This window comes from Hyla sarda, chromosome 1 (assembly GCF_029499605.1).
Source record: "Hyla sarda isolate aHylSar1 chromosome 1, aHylSar1.hap1, whole genome shotgun sequence".
NCBI classification, from domain to species: domain Eukaryota; kingdom Metazoa; phylum Chordata; class Amphibia; order Anura; family Hylidae; genus Hyla; species Hyla sarda.
Window position 1 is genome coordinate 222,163,655 of NC_079189.1, and position 11,188 is coordinate 222,174,842.

Here is an 11,188-nt window from a genome sequence, read left to right on the forward strand (position 1 = left end):
GACGCTGATAACGGTGCAACGGGGGGAACATAGGAAGGTGAGTTAAAGTTAATTTTTTGTTTGTTTTTGCAGCCCGGCCACAGGGCATGTTAAAAGTTTTCCACCACATTTCTCCTTTAATTCATGATCTGTTATTGCTGAATAATAGGTGTCAACTGGCCGGAACATGATGGCAGTGTGAAAGTAGCCTTACATTTTTTCATCAAAAATGCTCACCTCCTATCAAGGGCTGACATATATTGTGGCGCACCGCAGCTGGCCCATTCACTTCAATGGCCCAAACCTAGTCAGTTGGTGACTTCGAGCTGCTTTAGAAGGCCAGGGGGGAACAACCACAACTTCATTGCCAAAAAACACTGCGGCAGAAAAGGCGTTAATGTCCTGACTGATGGATATTTCTGTGGACAACTATTAATGTGAAACAGTGTCCGTTCCCTGCAGGATTTGCTATGAGATTATTGAACGACACACAGCAAGTGTTAGTTTTTTGTGTTTTTAACAACTAGTTACAATATCACAATAAACATATGATGAAATGTGTGTGAAGTATATTATATTCTGTAAAAACAACGACTACATATAAACATAAGAGAAATGAGGCCGAGGCCATCACTACAAGGTCAGGGTACAGAACAGTAGCCATGGCAACACTCCCAGGTGTAAACACGGTTCCCAGGAGTGAGGCGACAAACGAGATTCTTCTGCGCATGCCCACAAATTCTCATAGACGGAATCCTAATATTTCTGATCAAATCTGTCCAGCAACAAGAACTTTCACTCCACCAATCATCGCAGCTAGAGCACCGCAGCCAATCACAAGGGGCCTATTGTCCTCTGTAACCAATCAGGCCCCTCATGTCTCCTTCGTCCAATCACAGCTCTAGACAATTCGGGCGGTCTTTTCAAACTCGTACTGACAGGAGGCGGAGGCAGGGATTTTTAAAACCCAGTGACGTAGAAGGCTACTTTATGTATACATCCGCAGAACTACATCTTCTGTTTTATCCGTCAAACCCGCGGTTTTCTGCCATCCTCCATATTCGTTCTTATGTTTTACTTCATTTGGTCATTATTTCCCCTAAGCGAAGAAGAAGCAGTTCACAAAACTCCTTGCGGTTTCTTGGGACTATTTTTCTGTCAGACCGTGGTCTTTGTGTTGATTTCTGAAGGAAATTCCTCCGCGCCGTGACGTCTGAGGCTCCAGGGCGTTGAAGGACCAGAAACAAAAACAAGGAGAAGGGACAAGAAGCAGGAGGAGGATAGCGGAGATCCTGGATTATTACCAATATTTATCATGACAGCAATGTCTGGATGCGGGGGCTACTGATGTGCTCTGGACATTTGCGATAACATTCGGGATTACAATGTCGCGACTGTGAGGTGACAGGATTCCACACCGCTCCCTGTATGACACCGCGGACACTCTGTGCAGGTTAGCCCCCGCTATTCATCAGGATATTGAGGGGACTCAATGGCTGCCTTTTTCTTGTATGGTTCCTGCTGGATCTAGGTGGCAGCGGTTGCAAACTACAACTCCTATCGGAGCATAATGGGAGTTGTAGGGTTTTGTCGCTAATGGAGAGCCGTAAACTATCAAACACTGATCTGTTGTTTACTTGTGAGCAATGTTTCCCAACCGGGGTGCCTCCAGCTGTGGCCAAACTACAACTCCCAGCATGCCCGGACAGCCAAAGGCTGTCCGGGCATGCTGGGAGTTGTAGTTTGGCCACAGCTGGAGGCACCCCGGTTGGGAAACACTGGCATAGAGGGATGTGATCCCTATCAGATGCTTTATATTTGCCCTTTATTATAGCGGATCTGTATTAAAGGGCAGGGGTTATAGCTGTGTGTGTGTGTGTGTGTATATATATATATATATATATATATATATATATATATATATATATATATATATATATATATACAAGGTATTAGTACTAGAGATCTAAGATGGTGGGGATCTGTATTAAAGGGCAGGGGTTATAGCTGTGTGTGTATATGTATATAAAATATATATATTATATGACAAGGTATTAGTACTAGAGATCTAAGATGATGGGGGTTATAGCTGTGTGTGTGTATATATAAGGACAGGGTATCAGTACTAGAGATCTAAGATGGGGGGGGGGGGGGATCTGTGATCAGCTATCAGCTGTAGATACACAATAGACCCCCATTCACCCTGGCCTGTTGTGGACGTGACTATTGATCTGTAGCTGTACCCTGGCCCCTCCCCCTTCCCTGCCTTGGCCCGCCCCCGGCTCAGGGCACACCCCGCACCAGCTGATCTGTCCTGTAGTTGTTTTGATTCTTAGTTCTTTGTTTTCCTTATTAGATCCAAGATGAAGGATTTGGCAGTCATGGATAACACCAGCAACGAGGCCTTCAAGCTCCTTAAGCAGCTCCGTATACACCTGGAGCAGGAGAACAAGTACCAGCCCAGGGAGAAGGGCTTGATCCTCATAGAGGCCACTGCAGAGGTGAGAGGGGGTGGGGAGGGCTTGTTTACCACTGGTAGCTAGGTGTAGGCTCTGCCCAGATCAACTTTCTCTGTATAGAAAGTAATGTTCCTTCTTATAGCCAAATCTGATAATCCTGCCCAGATCTGCTATGTAAGGTCACAAGAAGGCTGAGACTCAACTCAGACAAATGTTGCTGTACATTCTTATATATAATACATTTGTTTCTACCCCACTTGTCAGATCCATGTTTTGGACTATGGCAAAATGATTCTATTTTTTTTTAAATGAAAATACCTAGATACTATGCTTTAAAAAGGGGGGGGGGGGGTGAGCTTGCCGCCCCCCCCCCCCCCCCCCCTATGAATGTTTGGAAATAGACCTGTATTGCAGATGAAATGCCCTCAGCATTGCATATATTTATGTACAGTCAATACTGATGTCTTCTAGACGGGAAACTGAATTACACTTGAAACAGATGACTGCATAAATTAGAACTGATGCCGTAAGGAAGCAATACGGATCATGTCATAGACTTTATTAGGCATATTTCATCAGCAAAACTGATGATAGAAGCACACACTGGCCCTGATTTACTTAAAGGGTTACTCCGCTCCCCAGGGTCCTCAAAATTCCACCTCACACCAGAACATTGAGTTCCTAGACGCTTAGTGCGGGCTTCCGTGTTCAGGCCCGCCCCCTCGTGACGTCACGACCTGCCCCATCAATGAAGGCCTATGGGAAGGGGGCGCGATGGCCGTCACGCCCCCTCCCATAGACTTGCATTGAGGGGGCGGGACGTGACGTCATATGACGGGGCGTGACGTAACGAGGGGACGGCCGTGAACACGGAAGCCCCGCACACAGCGTCCAGGAACTCCTGTGTGAGGTGGAATTTTGCGGACGCTGGGGAGCGGAGTAACCCTTTAAGTGTTGTTGTTAGTCTTGTTTTAGGGTGTATTCACACGTACATTATTCTGCGTAGATTTGATGCGCGGGATTTTCTGCTGCAGATTTCAATGTAAACTGACTTGAAATCCTGCGCATCAAATCTGCGCAGAATACTGTACATGTGAATAGACTTGCATGATTCCTCTCGATTTACTGTGGGGATTCACAGGTCTTGAAAGTTCTGACCAGCCTTTTCTTTGTGCAAATTTCCAGCCAGGATTTTCTGTGAATTCAGTAGTAAATAGGTCAGTTTCTGAGGACATGCCCCCTTTGCGACCAGCCAATCCAAAAATCTGGCACAGACACAATTTGTGGCACACATGCCACATTTTTGCACACTACTCGATAAAAGCAGGTTGGGTTTACAATAGTAAATCGGGGCTACTTCACTTTTAAAATGTGCATTTGTAGATTAACAGATATTTATTTAAAGGAGTAGTCCAGTCCTGAAAAACCTATCCCCTAAATTTCAGATCGCGGGGGGGGGGGGGGGGGGGGGGTCCGACCGCTGGGGCCCCCCCACAATCTCCCGTAAGGGGCCCTGGCTCACTGGCCAGAGAGCGCGTGTTGACCACGGCATGAAGCGGCGGCAGACACACCCCCTCAATACAGCGCTACGGCAGAGCCAGAGATTGCCGAAGGCAGCACTCCGGGTTTGCCATAGTTGTATTGAGGGGGCGTGTCAGCCGCCGCTTTGAGCAGGGGTTGACACGCCCCCTTCACACAGGCTGCCGAGGCCCCGTACAGGAGATTGCGGGGGGTCCCAGCAGTCAGACCACCCACGATCTTATACCCTATCCTTAGGATGGGGGATATATTTTTCAAGACTGGAGGTCTCCTTTAAGAACTGCAAAAACAGACATAATATGGTAGTGTGGAAGGGGCTTTTGGATGTAAAAATGTATTTATTTTAATGTTCTTTCCTTTTTTATTTCAAGAATGACAATACAATCTGTCCTAAATCCAGAAATGCAAAAGTAGAAGATTTATGGAGTCTAACAAACTTCTTTGGCTTAAGTATGGAGACCTTTGTTTTGGCTGTGAACCTCTTGGATCGGTTTCTGGCCATTATGAAGGTAAGGACAGTGGATTTATGAAACCATGAACCTCTTAGTGGTAGAGAGTATACTCCCTTTTCTCCACCTCTAGCAAAATATGGCTCATATTTTATTTAATTTTTTTTGTATTAAGGTGAAGCCAAAACACCTCTCTTGTATTGGTGTGTGCTGCTTTCAATTGGCAGCACGAGTTGTGGAAGAAGACTGCAACGTCCCATCCGTCCATGATGTGATCCGCATCAGCCAATGTAAATGCACTGTGTCCGACATAAAACGGATGGAGAAAATCATTTCAGAAAAATTGCACTTTGAATTCAAAGCAACCACTGCCTTAACCTTCTTGCACTTATATCACACAATAGTTCTCTGCCATTCCTCTGAGAGGTGAGTGTGTTCCCACTTTAATTCACATGAGGGGTGTGTGTATTATATTTTAATTGGCTTATTTATGTAATGGTTATAGATCTACTGGCCGTCTTTATTTTGTGTGTTGAAGCTGGGCTTATCATTTCAGCACAAATATTACCCCCCCCCCCTTAACATTTCCCTGCTAATCCACTCTTGATAGACCGGACCTCCCCCATTTGTATTCCATATTAACTAATCATGTGACCACTAGAGGCTGGTAGTCTTGCCTCTTGAGGTCATGTGATCAACAAGGATCACATATCACTCAGTTAAATGAGGCTGTGCCACTACATAACGGCACAAGAAGAATCACTTCCAAAAATAAATGATTTGCCATATATTCAGGTGATCATTGGTGATTTGGCTTTTTCTTGCCAGTTAACCCAATTTAATATTTTTATTTTTATGTTTTTGCAGGAAAGAAGTATTGAGCCTTGAGAAACTGGAAGCACAGCTGAAAGCTTGCAACTGCCGGCTTATTTTCTCCAAAGCAAAAGTATGTTTTGTTTTTATTGTAACTGATAGTCAGACTGTTTCCGTTAAGATTTTTCAAGGCTCACATTCCTATTACTATTTTTCTTTCTCCAGCCCTCAGTGTTAGCCTTGTGCCTTCTTACGCTCGAAGTAGAAACCTTGAAGTCTTTAGAACTATTTGAGATAGCTCTTCGTGTGCAAAAACATTCAAAGGTAAGTGAGCTGTAGTCAATGTAACTCTGTTCTGAGTGCTTTTGGCCGATCACCTTCAGGATAAGCACCCCCCCCCACCTTCTTTCTAATGTGTATAGGGATTCCTTAATGAAATGGGAAAGAGGAGGGATCCCAAAGCTAGCATGACTCTTGTATAGTAATGGTTTTCCTAAACTTAAATATTACATGTAGTATTTGGGTTGAAATCTTTTGGTGACAATACAATGCCATACTGCTGTATACAGTGGCTCACTGACCTGCTTTTAGAGGTGGCGGGGGCCCTATCGAAGGAATACCTCCATACCCTTAGGGCAGGTATGGAGGTAGGAGTTCCTTCGATAGGGCCCCCGCCACCTCTAAAAGCAGGTCAGTGAGCCACTGTATACAGTAGCATGGCATTGTATTGTCACCAAAAGATTTCAACCCAATACTCTGTATAACTTCATGAGAGAATATGAAAATAGACCAACATTTGTTTGATAAATAAAATATTTCTTTCCTCCCAGGTAAATGACACAGACATGCTTTATTGGCGGGAGCTGGTATCAAAATGCCTAGCAGATTATTCCTCCCCCGAATGCTGCAAACCTGACCACAAGAAGCTTGTATGGATTGTGTCAAGACGCACAGCACAGAACCTCCATAATAGTTACTATAGTGTTCCAGAGCTGCCAACTATTCCAGAGTATGATTATATGAATGAGAGTGAGAGGTATGTATTTGAAACTATTGATCACAATCAACAATGCCATAATGTATTTAACATAGCTACAAGCATGTTTAACCCCTTAACTACGCAGGACGTATATTTATTTACGTCCTGCGCCGGCTCCCGGCACTCATCAACGGCCGGGACCCGCGGCTAATACCACACATCGCCGATTGCGGCAATGTGCGGTATTAACCCTTTAGAAGCGGCGGTCAAAGCTGACCGCCGCTTCTAAAGTGAAAGTGAAACTATCCAGGCTAGTCAGTCGGGGTGTTCGGGACCGCCGCGGTGAAATTGCGGCGTCCCGAACAGCTCACAGGACACCGGGAGGGCTCTTACCTGCCTCCTTGGTGTCCGATCGACAAATGACTGTTCCGTGCCTGAGATCCAGGCAGGAGCAGTCAAGCGCCGATAATGCTGATCACAGGCGTGTTAATACACGCCAGTGATCAGCGTAGGAGATCAGTGTGTGCAGTGTTATAGGTCCCTATGGGGGCTATAACACTGCAAAAAAAAAATGTTAATAAAGGTCATTTAACCCCTTCCCTAATAAAAGTTTGAATCACCTTTTCCCATAAAAAAAATAAAACCTTGTAAATAAAAATAAACATGTGGTATCGCCGCGTGCGTAAATGTCCGAACTATAAAAAAATATATCGTTAATTAAACCGCACAGTCAATGGCGTACATGTAAAAAAAAAAATTCCAAAGTCCAAAAAGGTGTATTTTGGTCACTTTTTATACCATTAAAAAAAGTGATCAAAAAGTCAGATCAAAACAAAAATGGTACCAATAAAAAAACTTAAAAAACTTCAGATCACGGCGCAAAAAATGAGCCCTCATACCGCCCTGTACGTGGAAAAATAAATAAAGTTATAGGGGTCAGAAGATGACATTTTTAAACATATAAATTTTCCTGCATGTAGTTATGATTTTTTCCAGAAGTACGACAAAATCAAACCTATATAAGTAGGGGATCATTTTAACCGTATGGACCTACAGAATAAAGAGAAGGTGTACAAAAAATGTACTGCGTAGAAACGGAAGCCCCCAAAAGTTACAAAATGGCGTTTTTTCTTCGATTTTGTCGCACAATGATTTTATTTTTTTCCCGTTTCGCCATGAATTTTTGGGTAAAATGACTAATGTCAATGCAAAGTAGAATTGGTGACGCAAAAAATAAACCATAATATGGATTTTTAGGTGGAAAACTGAAAGGGTTATGATTTTTAAAATGTAAGGAGGAAAAAACGAAAGTGCAAAAACTGTAAAACCCTGAGTCCTTAAGGGGTTAAGCACTCGGCGTTTTTCAGCTTTTGCTATTTCGTTTATTTCTCCTTACCTTTTTAAAAATCATAACCCTTTCAATTTTTCACCTAAAAAAAATCCATATGATGGCTTATTTTTTTGCGCCACCAATTCTCCTTTGTAATGACATCAGTCATTTTGCCTAAAAATCTACGGCGACACGAAAAAAAATCAGTGCGACAAAATTGAATGAATGAAAAATGCAATTTTTGTAACTTTTGGGGGCTTCTGTTTCTACTTTTTCGGTAAAAATGACACCTTATCTTCTGTAGGTCCATACGATTAAAATGTTACCCTACTTATACAGGTTTGATTTTGTCTTCTGGAAAAAATCATAACTACATGCACAAAACTTAATGTTTAAAAATTTCCCCTTCTGACCCTATAACTTTTACTTTATACTTTTTCCTCTGCTGTGAAATATGGAGTTTTCTTTATTGCATCTGAATGGATCTGGTATTCACCTTTTCACAAGTAGTTAACGTCTCAGATCCCAGACCCCCCCCCCCCCCCCCATCTATGTAACTGGTGGTACAATTAGGGGGGGGACCTTGCATGAATCATACATTGTGACAGCCTGTCCACATTAAGCCAGGGCCAGGGCAGAATAGTCTACTCATCTGCTTGTGCCGCCAGACTGGGCCTTCAACAGCTTGTTCAGAAATCAGGAAGAGGGTTTTGAAGATGCTTTTCATTGAAAACCATCTGTTTACTGGTTTGAGGCAATGTGGGGGAGTTTTAGGCCATGTTCATGAATAAATAACCAGATTTGTTAGATTAGATGTAAGATACTAAGCGTTCATATGTCATTTTTATTTTTTCTGCCCTTAGTGATGATTCATGTGAAGACATGAGCAGTGGAGAAGACAGCCTGAGCAGCTCCCCTCCAAGTGACCTTGAGGCGTCTTTCTCTTTTGATGACTACAAGCCAAAACTGAAATGCCGTAGTCGTCACCTTTACCCTTTGTAGCAAAGGATAATATTATTTGTATGCATGTAATGCCATTGTACTACAATATGAAGTGGTTAGAACATGAGATTGTTTCACAAGTTGATTAGTTTTTATTTGCGTACACAAGTTTGTCAATGTTTTAGAATGCCAACAAAAACAATATTTGTATACCCCCTATTTTGTATTTTCAGTTTCTCTTTCTCGATCTTCCCAGGATCAGTTTAGTTTTATTTTTTCAATACTTTTCCCTTTTTAAAGACTGAACATGGAGCAATTTGGTCTGCTTCTCTTCCTGTTTTTTTTCCTCTTCTACATTCCATATTTTAATTACCTATATTCAGTATATTATATTGTTTTAAGCTAGGAAGCTGTTAAGGTCCCCATAACCTGTGTTTTGTTTTCTACCTACAAGTTGATATTTTTGCATTTGTAAAGCCTTTCCACCAGTCTATAATGCCCAATGACATTGCTTATAGGGAAGTGGGGCATGTTATTGTTCACTCTATAATGGACTTCCACAGTTTTTTTCCCAGAGATCCCTTGTAGAGATGAGCGAACTTACAGTAAATTTGATTCGTCACGAACTTCTCGGCTCGGCAGTTGAAAGTACACACCTGAAAAATAATAGGGAGTTAAATTCTATCCGACTGGTTATATCTCTCAAGGCTTAAAGTGAGAAAATCAGGTTGAAAGTAGTCTTAATTGGTGGGCAGCATAGGAGGAGCTCAAGAGATTGATGTATGTTTCTTTAATTTTTTTTTTTGTAAAAAGTTGTGCTTAGGAGTCCAGTAGGTGGTCCTACTAAGTGATTTGACTGCTCTCTTATTGTGCATGTTGACAGCTGTGGAATCACTGGTTAGGACTTTGTTGGACTCCCCCGAATGAGCAGAATAAATGACAAGTTTTACTGGATCTTTTCCCACAAAGATTTAGATCAATCTGCTCAGCTCTCCTTACCCTATAACATGATACAGGTAGATTGGACTGCATTTTCATGGTAAAGGGTTCCCTTTCAGTCTAGCATTAACAGCATAAGTGTAGCTATTGTACTTAGCCTAATGAACTATTAGATGACTATTACAATGGAGTCTAATATTTATATTACCTGTGGTATGGAAACAGGTACTAAGTGTCACCTATACAGTATCCTTTAGTACCGAAGATCTTGCACACAAAGCATAGTTGCACAATATGTATATGAGGGACTCGGATGCTTTAAAGCTCTTTCATTATTCACTTGCATGCTTTTTATTGTGAATGTAGTGTTTGGTCGTGCTAGTTTACACCAAGAGTAAAATGTTTTACACATGGTGAATTTGGTTAGTCAATACAATATCCTATTTGGCAACATATCAAAACAAGGTAATTTTGAGCAAAGAAAATATACACAATGAAATAGCATGTTGAGAGGCTTTACAATGCAATACTAAGAATATCCTCCTCACCAGTGGTTATGATTTGCTGTCTTGTTGCCAAACTAATGGGTGCCTCTTTGTTTTCAGTCCATAGAGATGATTTATGAGTAATGTTACTTAAAAAAACGGTTCGTATATATAGTTAAGAAGAAAAACAAATGAAACAATACTTGTGTTCTGTATATTTGGCTAAAAATGTGAATTGTGAACATGTTAGATTTTTCCATGTATGTTCACGTAGGTGTGTGTGTGTGTGAAAGTACAAATGTGAATGGTGCTGTATATTAAAATTTTCGTGCAAAAACAAATGTACAGAAAAAATGTAAATTAAAAAATGTACAGAAAAAAAATGTAAAAATCTAAAACAGAAAAAACTGTTATTTTTGTACATGTATGTAGCATTTTGTTAAACAGCATGTAGATATTTAATTTATTCCATATGGCATATATTGTTAGACTGGCCTGTTTTTTTCTACAGCAGTCTTAACCAATAAAACGAAATACTTTTACAAACTTATGTCTCTGCTTGTAATTACTCCAGTAGTGTGAAAGAGGGTACTAACCATGACCCACAAAATATGAAAGTGAAATACAGTGATTAACCCCGACTTACAATGGCCCCGACATATGATAATTTCAACATACGCCCCCCCCCCCCCCCATATCGGCGCAAATCGCAAGTGAATTCACACTTGCGATTTGCGCAATTCCGGGTCATTACTGGTCTATGGTGAACTGGAATATAAAGGGGATCGCGGTTGTCTAAGACACCTACGATCCCCCTGAAGGGATAGGAGTGAGGTGGCAGGGGTGCCACCCCTCCTATCCCTGCTATTGGGCGTCTAGAAGCGGCGTCCAATAGCAGATCGGGGGGGGGTTAACTTTCCTTTTCCCCGTTCTGCCCACCCACAATAGGCGGGGCAGAACGGGGAAATGACAGAGGACCGGCGCCGAAGTCCACTTACCCTGCGGGCGACCATCGGTGTCGGAGATCGGCGGGTGGCGATGTCGTGCAGCTGGATCCGACGGAAGCCGGTAAGTTGCCTAGTAACATCTAGAGGGCTATAGTCCGAGACCACTATACAGTGGTCTCTACACTGTTGCCCTCCAGATGTTGCAAAACTACAACTCCGAGCATGCCCAGACACCTGTCATGCTGGGATTTGTAGTTTTGCAACAGCTGGAGGGCTGCAGTGATCTGTGGCTCTCTAGATCTTGCAAAACTACAACTCCCAGCATGC

At 42.4% G+C, this 11,188-nt stretch overlaps 1 protein-coding gene across 1 annotated transcript; it reads left to right on the forward strand.

The window, feature by feature from the left end:
* The first annotated feature begins 613 nt into the window (after window positions 1-613).
* On the forward strand, window positions 614-10,460 carry CCNG2 (cyclin G2). Its single transcript, XM_056568801.1, has 8 exons — window positions 614-1,432; window positions 2,336-2,480; window positions 4,349-4,486; window positions 4,602-4,852; window positions 5,294-5,372; window positions 5,465-5,563; window positions 6,070-6,275; window positions 8,412-10,460. The coding sequence occupies exons 2-8, from the start codon at window positions 2,343-2,345 to the stop codon at window positions 8,548-8,550; spliced, it is 1,050 nt and encodes a 349-aa protein (XP_056424776.1). The 5' UTR covers window positions 614-1,432; window positions 2,336-2,342; the 3' UTR covers window positions 8,551-10,460.
* The last annotated feature ends 728 nt before the right edge of the window (window positions 10,461-11,188 follow it).